Source organism: Alligator mississippiensis, chromosome 1, assembly GCF_030867095.1.
Source record: "Alligator mississippiensis isolate rAllMis1 chromosome 1, rAllMis1, whole genome shotgun sequence".
In the NCBI taxonomy this organism is placed as follows: domain Eukaryota; kingdom Metazoa; phylum Chordata; order Crocodylia; family Alligatoridae; genus Alligator; species Alligator mississippiensis.
This window is the reverse complement of record NC_081824.1, coordinates 458,255,679-458,283,064: the sequence shown is the minus strand read 5'-3', so window position 1 is coordinate 458,283,064 and position 27,386 is coordinate 458,255,679. Positions and strand designations below refer to the sequence as shown.

At 40.4% G+C, this 27,386-nt stretch overlaps 1 protein-coding gene across 3 annotated transcripts in view; it reads left to right on the top strand.

The window, feature by feature from the left end:
- TMEM135 (transmembrane protein 135) overlaps nucleotides 1-27,386 on the top strand; it is a 358,268-nt gene that overhangs the window by 157,510 nt on the left and 173,372 nt on the right. For 2 of the 3 annotated variants that reach the window (XM_019488262.2, XM_014605912.3), the window contains exon 5: nucleotides 889-954. The exons of the other annotated variant lie outside the window; for it this stretch is intronic. In XM_019488262.2, the coding sequence (XP_019343807.1) occupies nucleotides 889-954 (66 nt within the window). The remainder of the gene's footprint in view (nucleotides 1-888; nucleotides 955-27,386) is intronic. 3 annotated transcript variants of the gene reach the window in all.

The following is a 27,386-nucleotide window of genomic DNA, read 5'->3' as shown; positions in this document are numbered from 1 at the left end:
TCTTTCATACAATTAACATTTAAACCTATTACACTAGCTGTTATGAAAAACAGACTACTTTATTTCAGAACAGATGAATAAGAGATGATGATAAAATGCAAATCTATCTTTTTGTTGCAAAAAGAGTAAATTTATTCCCCTATTTTGTCACGTTCTATGAATACAAGAACTTGACATGGAGGCAAGGTGTTTTCTACTTCTTTTTCTTAAAAACTAAGCAATTAAAAAATCAGGGAATAGAAATACTAATGTTTATTACTATTCTGAATATGCTTCAATTACATGATTTTTCCTTCAAGTAAATCATACGCAACACCATTTATGTCCTTTTAAACTTTGAATGTAAAATTAGTAAATTCAGTTTTTCAGAAATGTATATAATTTTTTTTCCTGCCTAATCAGGCAAGTGATGGGACAGCCGGTACAGAAACAAATTAAAACTATATATTTTTAAATAAGAGTAAGGGTACTACTTTGCTTTTCTAATATATAATGTCCCATTTTTTTGGTATTGCAGATTTGCAGAGATTATCTGTTGGAACAGGGAGCCAACCAAAAGGGGCTTGGGTATGCAAAGGGACAAATTTACATTATATGCCTTCAAAGCTGTTTATTACTTTAAATTCGTGTTATTAAAACAGGATAATTGAAAATGATGATACAGAAAATATCACATCTTACAAAGATTTCAGCTTAAGAGTTTCCCTTCTCTTTGACAGTCCCTTTAAATAAAATTCCCCTGTAGATTTTCCCTAAATATTCTTATTTAAGTGATATAACAGTAAAATAGCAATCATGACTTACATTTAATGCATGGGAACCGTTGAAAACTGTCACTACTGTAATGTATCTTTAAAATAAGTAACCTGTTTGCTTTTTTAAACACAGGCCACAGAGACATTATTTCGAATGGGGGTAGCAAGAGGAGCCATTACACCTTTAAGGCATGGAGAAGTAAGACTATCTATCTATCTATCTATCTATCTATCTATCTATCTATCTATCTATCTATCCAATACAATACAATACAATACAATATGTTTTATTCTTGATATTTTGATGATTTTGGGGGTTTATATATTGTATTCAGGTAACTGAAGTGTGGCTGGCCTTGCAGTTAAAGCATTTAACTGCTTTACTGTTTACCTACTCAGTGAAGAGTAGAGCCCAGATCCTGTGCACTGGAGAGGGGCATGGTGTTAGGAGTTTTTTGCATTTCTCTTTTCACTGAATAAGCATGTGGCACCATAATCTAGATCATTCATCTGAGGATCCTTCTACATCAAACAATTCTTTACTAAACGTTTTGTACAGGGGCAGCATGGTCGAGGGAACTAGCATGAGATCAGGCTCTGAGGTTGGGTGGCCACAGGCAAGTCACTTCATCTGTTTTAGTTTATCTTTAAAAATTGCCTTCTTCAAGGATTATTGCAAGGGTTAATTAGTTAACATTTGCTCTTCTTTACAATCCTTAAGTTGTTCATATTTGCTAATGTCTGTGTTGGGTGTTTTTTTTCTCTGTCCTTTGGGCTGGTGTACGTGAAATTACTGTTGTTAGATCTGCTGTTGAAGTAACTGCAGGTATCCAGGAAGCGATTCATATTGAGGTTGAAGTCCATGCATAATCTGGCACTCGATTATTGCATTCTGCAGTAATGGCCCTAATTATGCAGCAACTCTGCATTATTTTGGATCAGTACTATTGAAAACAATATAATGTGCTGTTGTGTCTGCACGGTGTTGATTTTATATTCAGGGTTAATTCTGAGTGCAAATTCGTTGCCTAGTACATAAGCCCTTAGGTTTAGTCTATACTACTAATTCCTTGTGGAGCTGAGGACCATCAATTTCTGCTCAGTGGAATAATTCTTCTGCTTCTGCCTGGCAGCAATATACCACGTATAGACATTACCAGATCTTCATTTGGCTGCTGAGGTCCATTCAGCAGCTGGTGCCTTTTCAAAGCGTATTTCACATTCTGGCCTGGCTGCTCTGTGTAGCTGTGTGGTGCTGCCAGAAACACACAAGTGTGGGGATGCCCTGATGGCTTGGTGATGGTCTGTCAGTTCTGGTAGCAGAGGCATTTGAGTGTCAATATAGACTTACTCTATAATTTCAACTGTATGATAGAATATATTTTCTTACTGTGCAGATCAGTTTTGATTTAATATTGCCATTGAAGTGGAGTAATACCTCTTCCTCAAAAAAAGTGTTTCTCTCTTGCATAGTGGCTAAGGCAGGAGCATTAGATGTCACCTTTCCATAGCATTTCCTTGATCATAGGTTTAACTGTGTGTCTTTTATGCTTTTTGATGCACTGGTTTCCACAATTGGTCAGTAAGAGGGTGTAAAATATGATGGATCTTCCTGCAAGATGCCAAATACGGAATATATGCAAGATTTCCAAGCTTTTCTTTGTGTTTTGAGAGATGAGGTATGGCTGTTTCTTATGATAGTAGAATGTGCTTCATTCAAGATTTTTAAAATTTTTTGTATTAGAATAAATGTTCTATTGCTTCTAATAAAATTGAAATGCACTTTGTTTGCAGCAAGCCAAGTGGATTGTGGAGAAATCATGTTAATTTTTAATGAATACTAACTACAGCCTGCAGTTAAAACAAACAAAAAACCCAACTCCCCAGAATAATACAAACAATTACCATAACTTCTATATGTAGTATGGTGGTAATAAAAAAGCATGTCCTATATCATTGTACTGCTTCCTTCATGATAACCTCATCCCATTAAAAAGGGGATTCAGTAGCAAAATCACACTTATTGAACAATATGGATATGAGCTCTTTTGAACCAGTTATCTTCTCTTAACTGTACTGAATTTTAAAACGGAACATCATTAATGAAACTGATTTATAGACCGCTCACTGCTACTGTGTGACAGGATACTAGGCAAGTGGGACTTATGATCTGACCTAGTAAATGGTAATTCTTATTTTCTTATGATTATATGATGCACAATGTCAGAAGACTGGGCTTGACAACCCAGACGACCCTTCCCAATCTAATGTTTCTCTGCCTTATGGGAATCTTGGACCTAATGTGAACAGCCAGAAAATCTGTGATGACTGGTCTTCCTGCTGATCTGACATTTTAAGATTTTTTGTACTAGAATTAGCTGCTTGTTTTATGCGCTGACTAAGGTTGTGGTTCTTACATATTGTTAGCATCCTCCCTTAGTGGAAATGTGTACTTGAATGGAAATGCTTCTGCATCCACAGAGCTCTAGTTCTGCAGCATTTTCATCTTCTACTATCTTGCCCTCCAAAGCATGAAATCATGGAGGCATTTGTGCTACTGCAGAGGCAGTGAATTGATTAAACATGTTATCAATTGAATAAAAAAAAGTTGAAACAATTTTATCTCCGATTGTCACTAAGATGGTAGGATTAAAAAAAAAAATTCCATTTGTTTGCATAGTTTTCTTTATTGCCCTGATTGGGAAAACAATTGCTCTGTGGTGTTTTGTTTACATCCATCTTTTACAAAACAACACGAAGAAAAGAAACGCATATAAATAATAAGAAAATTAGGTTCTAAACCACAAATATTGGTAGAGAAAATTGAAGCTGGTGTAGAACCTTTAAGTACTTTGGATAAAATGAAGTCTTGAGACCATAACCTGGGGCTGCTTCTGCCCAGATAACTGCATTTATCACTGGATTTAAGGTAAGGATCATATTTCTATTCACTTAGGATGCTTACAGGCTTAAAAGAAAAATCCCTCAGAAGCAGCAGCCTTTAGTTCAACCTGGCGTTTGTATAGATTGGGTGCTTCAGCGGGGCTTTTTAGCAGTTTTATCTTCAGCTGATTCAATCACCTATTAGATAAAAGCACCAAAATAACCCCACTACAGCGTGCAATCTATACAGATGATGGGTCCAACTAATTCAATGCCCAATACAATGCCTCGCGGGAGTATACCAAATTAAAGTAAAGCGCTGGTTTTTTTAATGTGTGTAAGCATGCATCTATGAGTCTTTCATTATTGACAGCACAGTGGCGTAACTTCCAAAGAGTATGCTTTCACCCTAGCCCTGGCAGTTAGGGTTAGGACTAGGGTGAGCCACCATGACTAGTAGGGAATTGAACATGGGTCTCTGACTTCCTGGGCAGTGCTCTGTTCACTGAGATATTATATAACAGATGAACATCACTGCCACAGGCACATCCACTTCCTTTTTCTAAAATGAAAAGGGTAAGCCGCCTTATTATGTTTTGTTTAATGACTAAACCAGTTATTGGTGATGGTGAAAAGACTAGTAACATTGATTACAACAGAAAACCTTAAAATAGCACAAAGAAGGGACATCTTTGAGTTATATAAATTATAACAAAGTGATGTAGCATTAAATTATTTTCAAATGCATTTCCTATTCAGTTGGAAGTATGCAGGGAAATTATGAAGTACATGTGTGGTTTGTTTGTATGTATAGTGTGCCCATGTAAAAAGCAGAATAGTTAACTTTGGTGACTCAGGCAAGATGCTTTGATGCAAATTCCCGTTGTGAACGTTACAGTGTACTAGACTTAAAAATCATAGAATCATAGAAAATTAGGGTTGGAAGGGACCATAGGAGATCGACTAGTCCAACCCCCTGATCAAAGCAGGCCCATCCCCAATTATATCTTCCCAACTGGGGATTTGTCTAGCCAGGTCTTAAAAAGCTCCCAGGATGGAGATTTCATCCAGAATAACATTAAAATGAAATTGATATTTTCCCAAAAAATATTTTCCCAAAGGCAGTTACCTTGTGAAACAAGAGAAGAGATAATTTCATAATAGGAAGTGTTCTGGCTCATCAAGTACAGAAAAGAGAAAGCTTGAACTTAACTTAATGCTGGCTATATTCAGTTGGAGAGATGATAACTTGGCAATAAAAACTCAATCAGGCTAAATCATTTATAAGAAAGGTCAGATTGAGAAAGGAACCAGTTAAATGGGGGAAAAAAAAGTCACTGTCGTAGCACTATTTAACATGTAAGTCTGGGTAGAAATGTTTTCAAGACTAGAAGGAAAAATTAAGGTTAATCTGAGTTGATTAAAAATGTTCATGTTACATTGCAAATAACAGACTAATTCAGGAGTAGGAACCTCTTCTTGCTGCTGGCCAGATGACTCGCCCCAGATCAGAGGTAGGTGGACAGGTGTGGGGGCTTGGCCCCTCCTGGTGCGTACCCCCACGGCAGCATGGGGCTGTCTGGGCTGGATCCAATGGCTCTACGTACCAGATCTGACCGTAGGTTGCCAACCTGAGGAGTAACTGATTAAACGTTTTACTGCATAAACAATGGGGAAAGCATAAAGGACCATCTGAGTTGGGCCAGTTTCCATGGACAGATTTGTAATTTATAGTTGTCATAACCTAATGATTTTGAGTGCCTGGGCACGATGGAATTTTTCCCGCAACATGAGAGTCTCTGTGCATAGCAAAAGTTTTCGGTTGCAATAGAAAACTCCAGTGCAAGAGAGTTCCTGTCATTCGTATGCAAATTTGTGTCCCATCATTGGCCGATTCTAAATTATTCCTACGTGGCGGCTAGCGATTGGCTTGTTAGCCGTATAAAATTCTGTGCGACTTCTGCCCAAGTCGGAGAACTTTGAGCACGCTGCAGAGTGACTTAAAAGAATTTCTGACTCGTGGCAGAGCAAATCGATAGCCTGATCAACTATCGATTTTTCTCCCCGTCGTCGAACGCTATCCCTCGACGTAACCCCTTTTCCTGCTGGCCTGGTTCGTGTATGGATTCGTTGGCCCGGGTTTTTGCCAGCTGGAGCAACTCGTGTAATGATTTAAGCGATCGGACCACCTCCGTCGCGGCTACTAGCGGCGTAAGTAAAGCCTTTTTGCAACCAATACGTTTTGTCTGCCTCTCCATTCACCAGCCCGCCCAAACACCGAGCAATTTGTAGATCACCTCAAGTCGGCTCCGGCCGTCTGAGACAATAGTATTGACAGTTTTGAAGAAACTTGTCTCTTTCTGCCTGACTGTAGACTTTCTGTATGCCAGGGCATTCATCCTCCCAGCCTTTGTTTGCATATGCATTCAGAGTTTTTAAGCTGTGTCTTTATTATCTTTGAAGAAATTGGAAATTTCTATTGAGATGCTACATTGTCTTACTTTTTACTTGAGGATTACAAAATAACTTCTGAGGTTTTGGCACGCACATTGGAAATGATGCTGCCAAGCCTCATTCATCTAAATGAGGTAGATGGGGTTAAGAACTGTTTCACTGTCTGAAAATATATGAAATTGTGCAAAGGACTTGCTCAATAGAAGCCTTGGCCTTGTTTTGACTGAATGCTGAAAAAAATAATAGCATTCACAGGAGGCAATCAAACCCCAGAATATTATTGGTTTCAACATGCAGTCATCTTCATGTTTTGTTACAGCAGTATTTATATCAGTGACTCCATTTTTGGGGATTGTGTGCTGGGCAGAAGCCTCCATATACCAATTTCCCTTATAGCTCCTAGACATTATAATGATGTTCCAGAAAGGCATATGAACAGATGTGCCCAACCTTGCTTATACGTATAAAGTGAAATGTTTCCTATCGGGTTTGTATAGTTACCTCATTTTAATTTCACCCATAAAGGGAAGCTGTCAGTCCTATTGCTGCCCTGAAGTTTATGGTTTCTCTTGTGTGCTAGGAACCAGGCAACTGGGGTTTTATTTCTAGCTGTGGCACAGACTTCTTGTGGGGACTTGGGCAGATCACAGAGGGTCTGTCTGCCTGTTGTCTCACCACTCCTTAGTTTCTCCATTTGAAAATAGAAGCACTTCGTATTTTTTTTTTTTTACCAGACAGGCAAAGCCATAAGGGAACAGCTCTTACAGATGTTAGGGTGGAAAAGAGAAGATCCCTAGCTGTTTATCAATAGCTTTTGTATTTATGAAGTCAAAGACTGACTCTCCAGATTTTTTGTAAGCTCTGGTGTGGCTTTTTCAGCCAAATAATCTGGGGTCCTTAGAAAGAGATGCAGTACCCAGTCTTTATCTTTGTAGCCTGGAACGTCTTATAATGCTGCTGAACTGTCCCAAAGGAGAGCACTGGCAGAGGTCTGTATAAAGCGTCTGAGGAATGCCAGGGAAATATTTAGAAAGCTAAAGGATACTGCAAAGAGGGTGCAGTCCAATTCTGGGCAGTGGAGCAATTAGGCTCTGATTGCTTGGGGTTAGTGTGGGTTTTTCCCTCTCAAACATCCATGAAGTTGTTTCCTAAATTCTTCCCACAATCTCTCTTCCTTTCAGGGCAAGTGACTGGATTGATTCCTTGTATTGCTCTGCAAACTTCTCTGTATAAGACCAGGGAGGTCAAGATAAGCACTTATGTCAGCCATAATTTTAAGTTGAATTGCAAGAGGATCCTTGCCATCTAAGTTCTTACAGAAGAATTAATAGCTTTATGATCCATACACAAATCAAAATAATTGAGGGTAGTTTGCCACAAGTGCTAGGGCAGCTAAAAGTGGGTAGGGTACAGCCAGGCCTAAAGTAAAAAACTGCCATTGAGCATTTGCTTGCAGAACCAAGAATAGCCATTTAAGCATGCCTCTAGCAATGTATTTGTGGATTCTAATATACCATCCCAACTGGATTTGTATCCTAATTTTCTGTACGTTGTGTTAGCAAGAACCAGAGGGTTAGGTACTGTAAAAACCACTTCAATTGCATAAAATAAAGTAAGCCAGTTTTTATTCATCTTCTTGCATTTCGTCTCAGAATTTATTTGGGAGTTTCCTTTGGACTCTCTACTTCTGTGGGGTAAAGCATTAATGATCATCAAACATACCTTCCCATGTTAGAAAATAAATTCTTTCTTTCTATTGGGACCAGATTGGTTTCCTCCTTACTAGATTTCTGTTACTATGAGATTTTTGGTAGCCCTACCTCTTGTTCCTGCATCCAAATTAAATACGAAAATTAAGTATTTTATAATAATTTTTCCTTTGAACATTGGGATCTGGTATGTGAGACAGCACTGACTTCAGTAAACTTGGGCATATTTTAGATCTGTCCATCACCCAGTGTGGGTATCCCTACTCCTTTACTTTTGTTAAGGAGACTGCCAATATCCTGTTGCCCATGGGGGTCCAGTGACTACCTGTTTTCCTCATACAATAATGGTAAAGGAAATCCAAATGCTTTTCATTTGGGTCTTTAATAAGAGTCCACATCTAGCCTCTCCTGGCTCTTCATTCTTCTGTGGTTGAAGTAACTGGAGGAAGTTTCCTTTTTTCCCCAGTGTGATGACTTGTCACAAGTCCTGGGATCCTCCAAAAATTTATACACAGATGAGGTGAAGGACAGCTTGGTCTGACTCCACCTTGTGGTGGGTGGGCCACACTTTTTTTTAGAATATGATACAATGATCAGAAAACAAGGAAAAACATATTCACAATTTGATGTCCAAATTTTGCAGCCACCTGATTGTTGATTACTGTTATTGTGCAAATCCAACAGAGTTTCATTGAATGCATGGTGAGGGCATTCAGAGATGATGTGGTTCAAAGTTTGAAAAGGAACACCACAGTTGCAGTTTGGTGAGCTAGTCCAGCCCCATTAATGTAACACAAATCTACATCTGCTCTGTCCTTTCCTGATTTGGTTTAGAGAAGACCAAAGATGTCTAGGGAGATCAAAGCTAGCTGGTCTAATGGTGGGATTTGTAGTAATAACTTCTGTATTAAGGAGTGCATTGAGTCACTCTTGTGGCATTTTGGATATTCAATGATTCTTGCTCAAGTTGAATTGCTGTTCTCTAAGTAGTATGTCTATATTTTAATCTTGGACATGGTGGACTTAAGAGCTCTTCATGTATAGGCAGCTGTGGGTTATTTTTTATTTTAGTACATAACTTAGCCAAGGCATTTTTTTTTTCTTAATGGGGGAGAATGCGTCTTACTAAGAATAGGGAGCCATTGAAGAGGGCTGGATTGGATTCTTCCTGTAATGATTTGCATTGCTTGGTTCAGTTGTATGTCACCCTTTGTCACGGGCAGGGTCCTACCGGAGGGCCATGATCTCCTTAAGGCCCCCTTCCTCTGTGCCAAGTGGGCCCAAGGGCACCCTCTAATTCTCGCCCACCATGTCTTTGATGTTCCAATGTATTAGGGAGGCTGCCTCGTGTCTCCTTGGACACGGTTACTTCTGGCCCCGTGAACTCCCGGACTGTTCGTGGGTCTTACTCTATGATGGGTGCTTCCCGGGCACCCTAGCCTTATGGGCTATGCGTGGCTCCAACCACCCCTTATACCACGCCCCAAGCCTCGCAGGTGGAATAGACATTGGTCTGTCAAATATACAGTCACCCTCTCTGGGGCCCTTTCTGTAGCACTGCCCTCTCTCAGGGATCCTCTGCAGTGCCTCCCTCTCTCTGGGGCCTTCTCAACAACGCCGCCCTTCTCTCCAGGGCCTTCTCCACAATGTTGCCCCTTTCGATAATGCTGCCCCCTTCTCTGGGGCTCCTCAGTACTGCTGCCCTCTCGGGCCTTCTTAAGTGCTGCCCCCTTTTCTGGTGCCTTCTCTGTACTGCTGCCCTCTCTCAGGGCCTTCTTAAGGGCTGCCCCCTTCTCTAGGGCTCGCCATGCCTGCACTGGGGCTTCTCAATAGTGCCCCCTCTCTGGGGCTCACCACACCCGCACTGGGGCTTCTCAATAGTGCCCCCTCTCTGGGGCTGGGGTTTATGCACCCTGTACGCCACACCCTTACTGGCGCTGGGGTCCCCACACTACTGTGGGTCCCCTGTGAGGCCTCCTCCAACCCCTAATAGCCTCACCCAAACCACCGGTCTTGTAACAGCAAAGCAAAACACAAGCCCCTAGGCTATAACATAACTTAAAGCCGCCCAGCTAAACCCATGTTGCTCAGACATCTTAGAGCTGCCATCCTTTACTCTGCTTGAGCAGTACCTGCGGTTCTCGCATCTTTGCTCTGGGAGCTCCTCTCTCTCTGGCTGCTGGCTAGGAACTGCCCTGGCCTCACCTCCTGGGCTTTATAAGAGCCAGGCCCTGCCCCTTACAGCCAGCTGACCGCTGGCAGGTGTGAGTCCTTTGCTGACTCCAGTTGCCCTGGCAACCAACAGCTGGGCTCCTTATTCACTGCCAGGGCTTTTTCTTTAGCAGTTTTTCCTCTTTAGGAGCAGGGTACCTCAGTGCTCTGCGACACCCTTATTAGCTTGAGTATTATTTAACCAGATTGGAGCACAGTACTCCGCCAAAGAGTAGACAAAGACTAATGCTGTTGTTCTCAGTTCAGCGACATCATCTCCCCACGAAAGTGAGTTTCTGCAGCAAATTATTTTGGGGTTCTAACTTAGCTACTGTCATAGGTAAGTGATTTTTATAGGACTTTGATCTAGGATGATTCCTGAATATTTAGGAGTACCATTTTAACATAGGTACTGGTTTCTGAAAACATTAATGGGTCGAGAATTAGCTTGTTTATTGTTTAAGTGAAATGTAAATGTTTCCCAGGATTTGGGCACAAATGTCATTGTTTAAAGTAGGTATCTAAATTATTCAGATCAGATGTGAGAATTATTTCTGCTTTGGAGAAACAAGATTTTTGCATAACCAGAGCTATGTCATCAGCGTGTGTGAATTTTCTTGAGGAGGTGCCTGGGTGGTCATGAATGTAATGATTAAACAACAGACATGCAAGGACTGATCCCCGTGGGAGTCCATTGTTCAATTTGTGGTCTACTGACGTTTTCAGAAAAAAATTGGAACTGTCTATTGCTAAGCATGTTGTCTAGTAAATTAGCAGTTTTAAGACGAGGTATGATGATCACGTATACCAGTTTATGTGTAATTTTTGTCCATAGCCTGGGTGAACTGTTTCATGTTTGCCAGACATTTAAGGCTGGTGAAGAAACAGGAATAATTGGAAATGGGAAAGAAAGATGCAGCTCAGCTGTGGGAGTGAAGTGGAAGTCAGAATGTATTCAATGCAATGGCTCACCATGACTTGTAAAAGAGTTGCTGCTCAAGGGAATTGTGTGCAGTGGACACTATTGTGTATGTTGTTCAGATGGGCTGCATTGACTTATCTTTGTGGCAAGGTTCCCATCAGCATTTTGTACTTTTTGCTAAGCTCAAATATAGTATTTTTTGCACCAAGGGGGAGGGTGTCAGGGCTTGCTTTGACCCATCTGTTGGTGCCCTGGTATTGTAGTACCTCCAGGCGTGGTGCCAGTTCCCTGTGGAGGGGACACCTGCCTGTTCATTTTATTATATATATTTTAAGGGCCACTCCAAAAATAAAAATTCCCATCAGTATGTTTGCCCAATATGGGCCATATGTTTTATAGTCATGCTTAGTTTTGGCTACATTTAATCAGCTTAATAATTGGTTTCCAATCCTGAGCACATACTGTTTTTGGCAGCAGTTTAATGATAGAGGGTGTATTTAATGAGGTTTCCTTATATACAAATGTAAGATGAGGGGCTTTCCCCCCATGTTGATTGGGGGGGGGGGGGGGAAACCTTTTGTCCTATATTAGAATAAATATAGCAGTTTATTATAACAGAAATACATCCCAGTAAAAAAATAAAAAGTATGAGATTGTGAAACATAACCAAGGAAGTTAAGCACCCAATTCAGGACAATTTGGGCACATAACTCCTTCATGTGATTTTGAAAATCCCATCCAAATGTACAGTATACAGATTTATAAAAACTGTTATGAATGATAAATGGCTAAAATCCAAGCCTGTAATGTAGGAGATATAAGCCAAACAGTGCCACCTGAATCTCAGAACATGTTTACAGTCTTGAAGTTTTCAAGAAAAAGTTATTTACTATTTTAAAACAAATATTACTAACACATGTTATGCTTCAGAAGTCAGTATGATTTGCTTAAATTTAAATAGACAAATTTTACTTGGATCTTGCTACTAAACAGTGCTACCGTTGTAACCTTCATAGGTAAGCCTAAATAGATCTGTTCCTTCTTAACAATTAAACAGTGCAGCCCTATGTTTACTATAATTTTACAGGTTATGGTTTTGAAATCTGTATTGAAAAATGCACAGAAATATAAGTTTATGCAGAAACAAGGCCTACCTTTTGTGTTATTCATAAGGTAATAGATATGCTGTGTGTTTCTTTATAAATGTGAAACTTTGAAACAATTGAGCCAAAGTTTTAGCCATATTTTCATAGATTTGTTTTATTATTATTCTGTTTGCATTATGGTGGTGCCCTACCAAGACCTGGACCTTCATTGTGCTGAGTACTGCACAAGCCTAGTAAGAGTTGGTTTTTACTTCAAAAGAGATTGCAATGTAAACAGATACGACAAATGGTACAAGAAGTGAGCCTATAATTGTAACCCTTTGAGGCTCAAAAAGGAATGGCTTGGATGAAGTCAGGTAAAATTGTGACATAAAGGCAGTGGAGAGGAAAAAGCTAACTTTGACTCACAGCCAGGTTATGAAGAACTTTATATGCTGCTGTCACCAGTGCACTGATAGCCGATATTTAAGGAGGCATATTGGCCGATTACCGACCTAATATCTGATACAGTTGCCATCAGGTGGTAAGTCCAGTGTGGTGGAAGAGGAGGGAAGGGCTGTGGGGGATAGATCAACACCCCCTGCTGTGAGGGAGGGGGCAGGCACTGCCCAGACGGCCCTGGGGGGTCACAGGACAGAGTCACGGCTCGTGGGGTGGGGGTGGTTCCCACTGCTGCTTGCACCCTGGGAGGGTGGGGGTAGTGGGTGTGTGCCCCCGGATCTGAGTGGCATAGGGTAGGCTGCAGCTGTGGGATGGAGCTGGAGCCAGCACTGTGCGAGGCTTTTCTTGCCACAGGCTGGGCTCTGGTGGCGCTGGGAGGAGGCTACAGCCATCCCAGATTTTGCTGCAGCTCCGCTTCCAACCCCACACCGCTGCCTGGCACTGCCCCGGCTGAACGCCTTGCCTCCACCCAAGCACCAGGAAAAGCTGGGGTTGCGCCGGGTGACAGCAGAACTGCAGCAAAATTTGGGGTGGCTGCAGCCTGCTTTCAGCACCACCGGAGCCTGCTCTAAGCCCAGCCCCCAGCAAGAAAAGCCCACGCAGCACAGTCTCTTCCTCCAACCTGCAGCTGCAGCCTGCCCCGTGCCGCACAGATCTGGGGGCACACGTGCCTCCGCCTCCGCCCTTCTGGGTTATAAGCAGCAGGAGGAGCTGCCTCCACCCCGTGAGTTGCACCTCCGTCCTGCACCCTGTCTACCCCGGCTGGGCAGCGGCTGCCTCTGCCCCCTCCCTCACTGCAGGGGAGCATTGATCTGCCCCCCCACGCCCCCTCTGTCCCCCTCCTCCCCTTCTGATTTACCAGCTGGAGGCAGCTCTCTATGATGCCGGCTCTGCTCTGTGCTGTGCTATGGCTACGCTCAGCACGGGCATTTACTGGCCATATTATCAGCCCCATAGGCCAAAATCCGATATAGACAATTTTTTTTTTATCAGTACCAATCTGATATTGGACCGATGTATCAGTGCAGCTCTAGTCAGTAGCAGTGGGGAACTAGACTTGATGACCCAGTGGGTCCCTCCCAGTCCTTTGTTCCCATGTTTTCTGAGTACCAGAAAACTATCCTTTCTTCTTAAAGGTGACTTTTTGTATATTAAAAAAATGGCAAAATGACATACAGTGGAGCAGTGGTTCTCTACTGTTTTAAATATGAGACACCACTCCATAACATTTTGAATATAGCGTCATCCCAGTTGAGATCCATTGTTGTGCTGCCTTAGCTTCCCTCAGTACTTTTTAGTGGAGCAATGCTGCTGGCACGGCTGAGTGGAGATGCCCCATGTGCTTTGTGCAGAGCCAGACCTGGAAAGGCTGTGACAGGAGCATACTCTCCTTCCTGCATTAGGATGATCTGATAACGCTAAAACAGGCAGGAGAGACTGCTCTTGCTGCAACCATTTCTGGTCTGACCTTGCACAGAAACAGGGGTGTGGGGCAGTTTCATCTGCTCCAGTTCTATCTGCCTTTGCTTCCAGGAAGAGGATACAGGGTTGGAAAAGAAAGGGTTACGGCAAGAATTAGAGCTCCTGCCTGCTTTAGACTTATCAAATAAAACCTCATTTAGGCAGGAGTGTTCATGCAGGCCACAGTCCTTTCTAGTCTGGCAGCACGTGAGGCATGCAAGGCACTTTCATCTGGCTACAGCAGTGGTGCCCACGTTGCAGTGTCTCTGAAAGGCTCTCATGGCTCCCTGGTTGCGAACTAGTGCATTAGAAAGTATTAAAAAGTGAGATTTTTTTATTTTTGCTAACAAAACAAGGATATCTATATAACAATTCATACTTTATAATGTGAGAGCTTGAATATCTGGGTGCCTGTACACAAGTGTGGAGGGTACTCGGACACGTAAGTACAGCATGTCAGAGCAGACTCAATTAATCAAATCTGCTGGCATGTGGATCATCAAATGAGCTGTAGTTCAAGCGTGCCCATTGTCATTTTGAAGCGCGGGGACACCGATACACAAAATGCTGTGGTGCTTTAATTAGAGTGGATCTTGGAGCTACTCTAATTAAAGTGCTGCCACTCCCCCCCCCCACCCAACCCCAGAGCACACGGAAAAATGTCCTTTGTTTCAGCAACTCTTCAATTATTGTCCTATGCCATCATTTGTTTTTCTTACCAGAACAAGGAGCAATGTCTCAAGTTGCAGCAAGGGAAGTTTAGGTTGGATATTAGGAAAAACGTTCTCATGAGGAGGATAGTAAAACTCTGGAACAGGTTACTCAGAGAGGTGGTGCACTCTCCATCCTTGGAGGTTTTTAAGACCCAGCTAGACACAGCCTTGGCTTAGTTGGGGATGGTCCTGCTTTGAGCAGGGGGTTGGACTAGATGACCTGATGGAGGTCCTTTCCAACCCAAAATTTCTATGATTCTATGATAAGTATGTGGATGCTGATATCCTTCTAGACGGACTGGCTTCTTGAGATAACCTTGTGTTGGGATAAAGTTAGCGAAAGCTTCAGAAACAAAAAACAAGCCGATAACTGATAATTTAATTTTTCCTTTTATCGGTACCAACCTGATACTCAACCGATGTATTGGTGCACCTCTGGTTTTTTTGAGTTCTTTTGTAACAGAAGAATTCCTCTCTTATTTTTCTGTAGTAAAAAATAATGAGTGAAAACTAAAAGCTGTATTTTCTGAGGTGTACCTTCAGTCTAAGGTAACCCTCACTGCCCCAAATATATCCTATCAAATGTAAGACATAGGTAAAAATCCCAGTTCTCACTCAGATGAATTCTTTGAAAATCACCACTTGATTTCAGATTTGAAGTTTAGCATCAGGTCAGTGCTTGAATCATAACTGTTTTGTCCTGCTATATAGGATTTATTTTGTTTTTTAGTTTCAAAATGGCCAAAACTGGTTTAAGATAAGGCTGGATCAATGTAGTACCAGGTTTAACTGATTTAGGTTAAATTGGTTTATTGAACTTGTGTCCCAGATCCCCTCCAGATTCAAGTTAACTTGCAGTCCGTCAGAATCCCATGCTGCTTTGCAGCTCCCCACAAACTCCCCTGCACCCTTGCATGGTTGGTGGGCTTGCCTGGGCCCAATTTGTTTGCTCCAGCTGAGCAGGGAAGAATGCTCTAGTGCCCCTTGGCTTCTAGCCTGGGCCACTGCAGGCATGTGGCTGCATTTCCAGAATCAAAAGTGAATGTCTGTTCATTTGCTTATGGTTGTATGCATCTTAGACTAACCTGTGAAGATTGAATCAGTTCAGGACTTGGACTTTTTGACTGTCTGTACTAAGCCAAAGTGAGAATGGGAGAAGAGTAAAGTGGAATTTCTCAGCACTCCGTTAAGAATTTGGAGGAAAGAAACAGCTGGCAGAAAATATGAATTCTGGTATTTTCTTAAAATAACATTTATTTGAGAGCTTTTTTCAGGCTTATTAAAGTAATTTGTTCAGGGAGATACTGATTAAAAAGAGAAAGTTGTCAGGTTCCTGTTAGAATGATTAGATCTAATCTTAACATTTGAAATGCGTATCATAATCTTTAATAGCTTCTCAGATGCCTGCCTGCCTGCACTACATAGTTGCAATTAGCATGAGATAAGTCATTTTTGTCTTATTTATATGATTTTTGACCACTGCCCTTATTAAGACATTTTTTTTCTTCTACCACCTCCCAAGAAGAATATGTTTTCTCAGCCAGGCCACAGCAGGGGTCTGTCAGATAACAGCACTGTTGCATCATCATGCGTTATTGAAGCCGTGGTGGCCTTGTCTCTAACTACTCCGTATTTGCCATTTCATCCTGAGATGGTTATCTCTAGAACTGCTCCCATTTCCTTCATAATGCTAACTCTGCTTTTAATTTGAGTACAAAAATAAATGTGCCATAATTCTGAACTGAAACAAAACAAACAGTGCTGGGATATCTGCAGAATGCTCAGGTTTTATTTTTCAGAAAAACTGGAAGGATTCTTAAGATAACATCAATTTGTTTTGATCCTAATAGGAAGAGCTTGAGTGCCAGGAAAGCAATTATTTCCACATGGGTAGTTCTTGTATTTTTGTGACCTAATCATTGTCCTACGCTGGTTGTTCAGTAGAGTGTTCTTTATTCAGAAATCAAAACCATATTTTCTGTCGATTCCATATGTTCTCCCCCCTCCCCCCCCCCCCCCCCCAAAAAAAAAGCCTCCCAAAACTTGGCTACTTTTCATTGAAGGGTGGTGTTATGATTCAATAATATCTAATGTAAGAGCTGAAGAAGTATTTTGAAGTCCTTACTGCAGTACTTTCATGAGTGCAATAGCAAGTAAATGATCATTTATAAATCATTAAAGCTGTATTTTTTTTAAATAGTTACATGTGACTCTAAGCCAATTTCTAATCCTGGAAGTGATACTGTACAGGTGAAATGTACCCGTCCAGTGAAGATCTGCATAGGAGTGGAAGTCTATGCATCTGTTATACAGGATTGCTTCTCAGCAGACATCCCTCACATAAAGACCCCCCCCAAACCTTGTTAAATTTCTCTGCCTGAAGTCTGGGTTTACTTTGGGTAAAGTAGAGGCCTTGTTTTCCTAAATGCTCTTTGTTCCCACAGAAGTCTCCTCCCATCCCACAGTGCTAATTAATAAATATTGAATTTTTTCTCTGCACTTTTTTTTTTTCTCATCAATCATTAACACAGTGGTTCTCAATTTAGGGTACCACAAGACCTTTGCATGGAGGAGGTGGAGGGCCCCTGCACTTGGAGACAAGCACTCACTCCTTCCCTCCCCCTTCTCCTCCCCCCTTGGGTAACTAAGGGTAAAATTGACCCACCCATGACAGAGCATGGGGGTGGCTGGCACAGGGGTTGTTTGGGAGTTGGGTGCAACAGTAATCTGAAGCCATGTGTGTGACGTCCACTTGATGCCCTGGGAGCAAACATATATGGGGCCAGGCTGAGCTAGTGGAGCACTCTTTACCAGCAGCCTGGAGGGGTTGATATATTTTTATTTTATATTCTAATATAATAATATATGTAAGTAATAGTATATTACATGATCATATGGCCATAAGTTTTTATTACAATATCTATACTATATTCGATTAGGAGTGTTACTAAACTCAGAAAAGGTAGAGGGTTTCCTTAAGTCTAAGAATGTTGAGGACCCCTGCATACATATTTGGAGAGTCCGTGCTCATTATTATTAATTACTAATAACTCCTGAGAGGTTCTAACGGTAAATATCACATATAATGCTAACTAGAGAAGGTCCTAGGGTTGAAGTTTTTCACTAATAAAGAATAGTGCGATTTATTCTTTTTTCCCATCAGAGTCATGCAACCTCCTTGTACAGTGGTCCTGAGGAAAGACACAGGGAAGGAGAAGTGGTTTAAGGTCTTTTCCACTCTTCCACTCCACTCATTTTTTTTTCATCCTGCCTCAAATCTCACAGCAGAATAGGACACAGAACCCTAGATCATTTTAGCTATATTGTTACATGAGATCTATCAACACCACTTCTAGTTACAGTTTCCATTTTTGTCATGTTTTCATAAAAATAATTTTTTTTCTTTATAATTTCCTGCCTTTTTCACCCATGTAAGAGAAACCTTTGATGCAAATCACTAATGTAATCTAGCTTGTGTATCAGAAAAATGACAAAGCCTTAGAAAAATTCCCATCACTAACACGGACGTTTTTCCACTACAGGGGGATGTATTCTAAATGCTTCTGAATTATTGCACTGCTTCATTTTGTAGCATAATGATTCTTCTGTTTGTATTTTGTTACGCTTGAAAAGGTGACATCTTACAGTGCCTTAAAAAACGCCCAAAGACTTCATAAAAGGCACCATTTTAGACAGTGGAACACAAGTGTGTGTCTTCTAAAGATGATTCTGATTTGATTAATGTTGTTTTGGGCACATTTTGTTTCCTGTGATTCAGCTTACGGGCATGCCAGGCCTAATCACTTACAGGCACATTATGGAGTAAATGGCAATGGGATACCAGATATCTGATCCCTAACCCTCTTGCCTTCATATCACAAAGATGTCATTATTATCAGGGGTTCAAAAGTTCTGCTCTCACGGACTGCTCTGACATCTCTGGTTTCCATCCTTTTGTTTGAATGCTTGTTGCTGTCATGTTAATTTGTGGGGAAGATATTTTCCTGTATTTAAATAAATCCTATAATTATAGCACCACACTAGCAACACTGTAGTTATGATGCAGGAGGCATTTTTATTTTAAGCTCCTATCTTTAATCACTGATAAGTTTCTTTAAAAAAAAGAAAAGAAAAGAAAAAAAAATGTCTTATTGGCTAAAATGTCAGTCTCATTTGTTCTCGTTCCAGTTGTGAAATTTTCTAGAAAGTTGGATAAAATTGCATTAGGATGTTTTATCACAACATGTCATATGATATTTTTCATATTCATGTTGCACATTTTTTGGCACTTGATTTAGTTCGTTGTACAGCCTCATTTGTAACTGTCAGGGTTATCCTGAGCTAATAATGCTTTTGATGTGTATAAAAAGATTGAATTAGAACAAGTGAAGATATAATTTTTGAGAGTCTGCACCACACCCTTTATGGGATTAAAAATGTGTTTAAAAATAGAGCAAGTCTCATCAACTTTTATTCTCTGTCTTTCTCCTGGCTGAAAATGTTTTGTGCAAAGCACAGTATATATAGCCCCCCGAATATGTTTAACTTTACTTGAAAATATAATGAAATTACTACATATTCCTTTAACTGAACTTGTACATTCATCTCAATATATTTTCTAATTTCAGAGATTTTATTTGAATCTAATCTTTCTCATTAAGCAAAATGTTTAAATTTCTCATTTCAACATGTATTTCCTCTCCTTTTCCCCTAGTCTCCCCCACTCCCCCCACATAAAGGGAGTTTTTGTGCAGAAACATAAAGATAGATAGTTGCCTCTGGGCAGAGTTGATTCCCCCCCTTCCTTCATAGGGGAAGGTCACTTCAATGGATGTGATTTTATTTTTATTATATTCTTGAAGGAATTTTATTTCAGTAGAAACGTCTCAGGATAATGTGCTGAAGCCTTTGTAAATACTGTCAGCAGTTTGAGAACGTGCCTCTGCATGTGGAAAATGAATGCTTTTATAAGAGTCTTTTTGGAATTTAATATTGAGGCTGTCCCTTGTAGTGCATCATAAAGGAGCAGTAAATGGAAAATACAAGAGCATAATAATAAAATGGCTCTGTGGTCAACCTTTTGGTTTAGGATTAGGATATGTGACTGAGTAACTTCTAAACATTGTCATCAACTGGGAAGTTCCTTTGATAAGTTCAGCTAAATAGTGAGGCAAAGATAATTTGATTGCAGATCTGTGTGTATTTTAACATGATTAGAAAGGAAATTTAAAAATAAGGAATCCTGCAAAAACATTTAATATTAATATTAAACTAAAAGCTTGTATTTGTGAGGGGGGCAAAATTTAATAGATTTTTGGAGGGGAATATTGCTCATCGGAATTTGTTTCCTAAACAAGTGTGCAAGTTAAGCTTTCATGTGGAAATCTACAAAGATTTTAAGAGGGTCTTACCTTTCAAAGTTGTGTTTACTGCCTACCACATATATCTTTTGATACCTCTAACATTTAGAGTGATTTCAAAGCTGAGCTACTGCAAACAATTCTGAGTGCTGGTCTTGATTTCAGAGTACTGAGGTTGTCCAATACTGTGAAGCTCTTAGTTGCCATTGCTGCTGGATCATTGGTTTCTTGGGTCAATTTGTCACAGACCATCCATTTTCTATGGTTTTGAGTAGTGGTGCTCAACCTTTTGGCTTTGTTGGCCAGAGGAGTGGAGTGGAGCTGATCCCTGGGCTGGATCAAGCCCTGTGTACTAGGATCAGGTCCTGAAGCCTGGCACTGCCCCCTCCTACCGCTGTGCATTGGGCACTGCTACTTCCGGTCCTATATGCTGGGATTGGTCCCTGGGGGCATAGCATTGCCCCGTCCTGCTTGGATTGGGCCCAGGGGCCTGGTGCCTGCCCTCTCCTGGCCCCCCACTGAGATTGGTCCCTGGGATCTGGTGCTGCCCCTTCCTAGCCCCGCACACGCTGTGGCCCAGCACCACCCCCACCTGGCCCTGTGCACTGGGATTGGATAGCTGATTCAGCGTGCAGAGCCTGGGGTTCCCCAGACGTCCTGAAATTTGGTGGTGGGGGAGCAGTATCACTGCTTCCCCATCACCAAACCTCTGAACCCATGGGGAGATCTGCAGGCTGGATGATGTGGTCCTGTGGGTTGAGGGTTGAACAGTTTGGGTTTACAGGTTGCAGGGTTAGTTTTGGAAGGATGAAAGTGAATTTGAAGGATGAATGTGAATGAAGGAGGAAAGGGAATTTGTTATGAAACTTTAGTTGAATACTTTTTTCCAACAAATAGTTTTAAAATTCCTGGTGAATCTGGTAGTCCATTGGGCTAATGGTATTAAGGTGCATCTATTTCTGTAGTCAACAGCACCAAAGGCAGTGATGGGGCTGGTATCATGTCCAGCTACCATTTACTCTTCAGCTAGTGATAAGGGTACCCATTTACAGCTTGGTTGTCTAGGGGTGGCTTTTGGCTGAAGTGGAGGGGAGGGGAGGGGAAGGGATGGGGAACAGGGATTGCAGGCTTTTATCCTGAGCGTTTAAAAAAAAAAAAAAAAAAGAGTAGGCCTACTAGTTTATTATTTGACTTAGAATTGAAACAATTGGAGGCCATGAATAGTAGGGAGACATTGCTGGTGACTTGTGTAACTGTATCTTGTCCATTTGCTCCTTTTTTAATTTAAAAAAGGAGCTAAAGGAATGAAAGTGAATATATTGTGGATGTAAGAGACGTCCATTTTTAGGAGAAACTTTTTTTGATTATAGTAGTGGGTATGTGGAGCAGCACAATGGGGTCCACATATGAAAGGTAGTATGAAAAAACCCCAAATTTGAAATTTTAGAGAATGGCTTTATCTTTTATAGGTTTGGATTTCAGTTTTGAAAATTACCTAATAGACTAGAGCTCAGTATTCTTCCTTATGGCATACAGATTAGAGATTTTCTGTTTATTTTTTTACATTTTTACATTGTGTAGAGGTCTCTAATGGTTATACAGATAATGCATAACTCAGAATTGCATATATTTTAGAAGCATAGTGACAGTGTATTATTGCATTCTATTTTTCTAATACTAATTCTAAAACCTGTTATACATTTTGAGAAAATTAGTATATAGATGCCAGTATCCAGAAGGCTTACTAGTTCAAACTGTGTATTTATTTTATTCCCTTTTCTAAACATTTTTTTTTAATTAATACTTTGTAAAATAGCATGAGAGTATTTTTCCATGATCTGTAAAGGTGAAATACAAAGCTAAAATGAAGATGGAATTTAACTCAGAAATATTTGCTAGTTGTATCCACAAAGGAGTTTCTGGCATAAAGAATGCAGAGAAATAATTGTATTCTAACATTTAAAATATTCTCATGTCTACATGTATTTTTTTTAACACTTTGTTAGTACATTCTAGAGTTTATTATTGCTTGGGATGTTGGTGACAGACAGACTATAGAACAACAGAAATATAGTCCTGTTGAAAGAAGAAAATCTGTTCAGTTCTCAGTCTAGCTTTGTGTTGAGTTAATAGAGATTCCTGGAAACTCAAGGAATCATAGGATTTAGGTCAAGACGTGTAAATATAATTTTGCTGAAATATCGTATGAGAAAATGATTTGACTATTTAGTAAAATAAATACTTTTACTAAATTGCAGCCACATATTATATAAATTCCTTCTCTATAACAAATGATACTATGTTTCACAAATACAGACTGTGATTGTATAGAAGTGTCTCTGAGAGTAGAATTCAATGTAAATCTGAAGAATAAAAATAAAACAGAGGAGGAGGAGATTTTTGGAGTTTTTGGATCATAGCAGATCTTGGACTATTTAGTTATGCATCCTTCTAAAAAATACACAGAAGCAGTGGCAACCAGTTATGGATGAGACGTGTATGGGATGAATTTGCTCTCCTTTTTTATTTTAAACAAAACAAAATAAAATGTTAGGAGAAAGCCTTTTTCCTTCTAAGTGCTTAAAGCACTGAAGCCTTATCTTTCTCAAGCTGTTAATTTTGCCTTTCATCTTTTGAAAAAAGCTGTAGATCAGTTAGGGCCAAATATAATGGTTTAGGTCTCCAAAGGCAGGGTCTGGCAACTACCAGAACCAAGATGAAACTCTACGTTAGACTTGTGTGAAGGTGTACCAGCAAAGGGTCCAGAAAGTTTGGCACAACAATGGTACTCAGTACTACTTGGTTTGCCTTTCTCTTCCAGTTTGGTATAATTTGGGTTAATACATTAAGTGAAGAAATAGAAATTCAGAAATATAAAGATTTTATATAACTTGACAAAACCAGAAATTAAGTCAGTTCAACAGTGTATCAAACACTGCTCTCTTAATAGAAGACTCCCAAGGGCACTCTGAGAATTCAGAGAAAATTTCCCTTCCCTTTGTGGATGTAACTCAATTAGAATAACAGTCTAGCCTCACACCTAAGTAGACATATTTTAAAACAGGTCTGTGTTAGTTACAGAAGCATAAATAATGTTGATCAGTGTTAAATTTAGGTTCCTACAGCATGTCTGTAGAATGATAAAAATATAAGAATATCATTCTGTAAGCACTCACTGGACTTTGTATCGTTTGGGACTGCCTGCACCAATATATCCAGCCACAGTTAAATTGATTTACTTCATTCTAGTCAGTAAAGGTTCAAAATTGTTCTCCTTGACCCCCTGTCTTGGAGTGTGAGATACTAGTGATAATTGAGGATCTGATTCACCAGCAGCAAAAAAAAAAAATGTCAGCATGAACAAACTGGTGGAGCAATTCTCCCACTCCGTACCATGAAACCAATCTGTTCTTGTCAGTTACAATTTTATGGAAACTAATTCCTCGTTGATAGAATCAGGTGAAAAATATGCCGTCTTTATTTACAAACTGCCTAGTGCCTTACTGGCAAGAGTATTGCTTGGTGTTTGTGTATATGCATCTGCACATATATGTGTGCTAGTTTGTATTAAAAACAAATCCTAGTTGTTCTTAATACTGGCATTCCAAGAACTTGACTTTGTAATCTAAATAACTGTCTTTTCAGAATGTGTTTGTAACTGCTGATGCACACAAAAATAAAATATTGTTCTTCTGGAATGGTACTATTTCCTATAATAAAAAATGAGTATTCCAGACTGACTGATGGAATAAAATAATGACCTTTCAATTTTAGGACCTTAAATCAGGTCCCCTGGAGAGTTACAAAACTAAGTTTACTCGTCTCAGACTAGTGGACTGCTGTCCCAATCACCACATATAATTAAGCATAAATGATGTCTCTGCTCAGCACTGGCTTAAGACAGATTTAGTAAGGAAACTTAATTACTTCTCGCCCTCAGAGAAAATGGCCTGACAAGGTTGAGGTCATTGGCAGGGCAATGTGGGAAAGCTACTGCTGCATCTCCCTTCACCAGTCTGACTTATAGATAATGAGAAGATTTTGCTTAGTAGGAGTGTTGCACCATTAACCTGGAATAATACAAATAGGCCCTCAAAAGAACTTGTGCAACATTTTGTTTCCATGTTTGTTACAGTTTAATTGGGAAATAAAAATCAAGTACCTTTTAGAACTGTTTTAATTAACTAAAAAACCTCCATATGTACTCGGTATTCCAGCCATATTTCCTGACAGAATCAAATTACTTCCATTTCTAGCTGTAGTTCTTTTGTACTAATGAAGAATGAGACTGTGTATTAAACCTTAAATAACTATAGGTTTGCCCCTTACTGCCATATAAACATCAGTCAAGCAATGCTAAAGTTAGTGAGTGTTTCACAATTTAGTGCTCTCATAGGTGTTTTATTTATTTTTTCACACTTTTGCGGCAGTAGTTTAATGAGTGTTGATGGATAAACTTTGAAGAATTATTTTTTAACATCTTTAACAAAATAGTACTTCGTAACAAAAAATTGCTTCATTTGGCTTTTTAGGAATGTGTTTATTAAAGGAAACAGGAATTTGTATTTTGTGACTCCAAGGATTACATTTGGGAAAAAAAATCAGGAAGACAACCAGTCCCTTTCCTTTGCCCAGTCAGCTCCCTGCCCTGTGCTCCCTGCATGATGTGCTGCTCTGCTTTCTGCTCCCTACCTTCTTTGTCGCTGTGCTGCCTGTCTTCTTAGTCTGCCGTCTGCCACACAGAGGTTGCCCGTGCCACTGCTGGCACGTGCCACAGGTGGCTACCTCTGTGCTAAGCTATGTAATGGAGGCAAATTTCTGATGGTGCACACATGCAATTATAATAAATGTTCCCTTCCTTGTTTTCGGTTGTGTGCGTGTACGCACTGAAATATGGCAGTCCTTAAACAGTGGTTCTTAACCAGGTTGTCACAACACCCTGTGAAATTTTTTCAGGGGTGTTGTAAAGTCCCACACAGTACTAGTGCTTTTAGGTGTGCAAGAATTGCAAGATAAACCTAGAGACTTCAAAATGGAGCCCATAGTGTGGAAAACATTCTGACCAGTTGAGGTCTTTCTGAGTTCTCTGAAACACAGGAATTTCCCTAGTATTTTGCCATAGGCAAAAAATGAGTGAAAGCCAAGAGCTGGCATTTTCTGATGGGTGCCTTGAATCCTACAAGGGGTGGTTTGAATCTACAAATGTTGAGAACCTCTGCCTTAAATCTACAACCTTGCTCATCTCAGCCCCAGTTGCTACTGATCTCTCATATGGTATTTCTCAATAGCATGTGAAGAGTACAAGGACCATGGGATTTCAGTAATATACACCATTCATATGATCACATATAACGAAATCTGGCTTTAGTGATTATTACTTACAGTATTCATATGAGCATACGCTACAAATCTATGTTGGTACTTATATAGCATCTTGTGGTAGTCCCAGACCATATACAAACATGAGTTAATTTATTTTTATAAGTGTTTTAGAATGATATTGTTGTAGCCCTGATGGCTCAGGGAATAATGTGAAAAAAGTGTTTTTGTGGGTGATAACTTTTATTGGATCAACTGCATGGTGGGGATAAAGTTGGACAGGTTTTCAAATGTATAGTATTCTTGATCTGGTCACTGTTGTTCTACTAAATCATTTCAGTTTCCCAAATGGGGAAATATCTTTAGTAAATCTGTCCATGCCACAATGTGTGCAATGAATTGAACCCAAGTCTCCTGATTCAGAGCCACTAAACAGTTCTTCTTTCAAAAGGAATTTCCTGAAGCATCTTTCAGTATCTTACTTCCTAAATTCTTTTCCTCCAAATCTTTTCCTCTGAAGGAGTGTACAGGACCTGTGTGTTAGTCCCTTACTGTTACTGATAGCAGGCAGATCACGGGGCCAGCTGCCATTTTCTCAGACTTATTGTGGCGGGGTTCCCCATGCCTCTGGCTAAGGAACCCCAGCAGTCCCACCCCTCCCCACAGACTGGCAGACGGCCCAAACCTGCAGTTCAACTACCCTGATTAAGCCCACAGAAGCCATTAATGGAAACTTTATTAAGTAATCTAAGTAATCTTAAGTGTTCAGTTAAACTCTAAACTGAAGCTGTATACAACATGAATTGTAACTAACTAACTTTTATTATGTAACATTGTAAAAAGGAGTTTGCTCAATGCTGTCCTTGAGAGAGGCATTTCATGATGGCAGAAAGAGCATGACAAGGAGCATGCTGCTTACGTGAACTTTGTCAAAGAGTGCCGGATGCCTGTTCCTGTGTTTTGGAACTGTTTATGACCGGTTTCCACATCTACACCCTGGCAAAATGCTGCTTCACCATTCCAACTGACTGGATAGACGCTGAGCATGCCATTTTAGTGTATGGACACGTGCTCACCCCACAGAGCCAGAGAATGTCAGCAGCAACTGCTGGTGGATGCTGCATGCTAGTGTTTAATAGCCTGTCTCAAGGTTTGGCCACCTCGGGGGATGTTTTTTACTGTTCATCCCTGCTCAGTCCTCCTCAGGCTGCAGCATGCCTCTGGTTGCTTAAAAGATGGCGCCAAAACCCTTTTGCTTCCCAGACTGCCACCTGTACTCAGCCTATGTAAGACTCAGCTTTTCGTTTGTTCCTTCCCCCATGCTTCAAATCTGCAGGGCTTCCAGCCCTTTTCACTGCTTGGTGGTGCATTGTGTTTTCCCCTGCATCCAGCCCACCAAAATTGCTGAGCCTGCTTTTTTTTTTTTTTGCAGAAAATGGCTGTTTTTGTGTTTTTAGTGAAAAACACAAAATTGTGACTTCGGTAGGTCCCTACTGATAACTGTGTGTTCAGGGAAAAGAAACCGAGGTGATTAAGGTCCTTTCCCTAGACTTTAGATTTAGTTAATCTGGGACCAAGAGGTGTGGTGTACATGAGCCCCAATGAGCTTGGCTTCCCAGAAAGTCCTGAAACACATGCCTTGAATCCTACGAGTAGTAGGAAAGAAAGTAGAGAAACTAGATGCATCCATTGAAGAACTCTGTATTGTTAAGAAACATCTTTCCTCTTTCTCTGAAGCTGAGAGAAGTCTTGGGCAACCCTCAAGTAACTAAATCTGACTGCGGCTGGACTTGTGCATTAGAACTAAAGAAAGCGTCTTTCATTAACATTCTGAGCAATAGCAGAGGTTTAATTATTAATGTAAATAAAAAGGATTTGTTAGTGTCCCTATGTTCTTTGTATTGGCTTAGGTTCTTAATGACTGATTCTCGACCCATTCCAAGTAGAAAAGAGCCATTTGAAAATGACAGCTGCTAAACAATACAGCCTTTAGGGATGTGGTTTTCAAGAGATCATTGGGATAGGAGACATTAAATAAGTGCAATTTGCAAA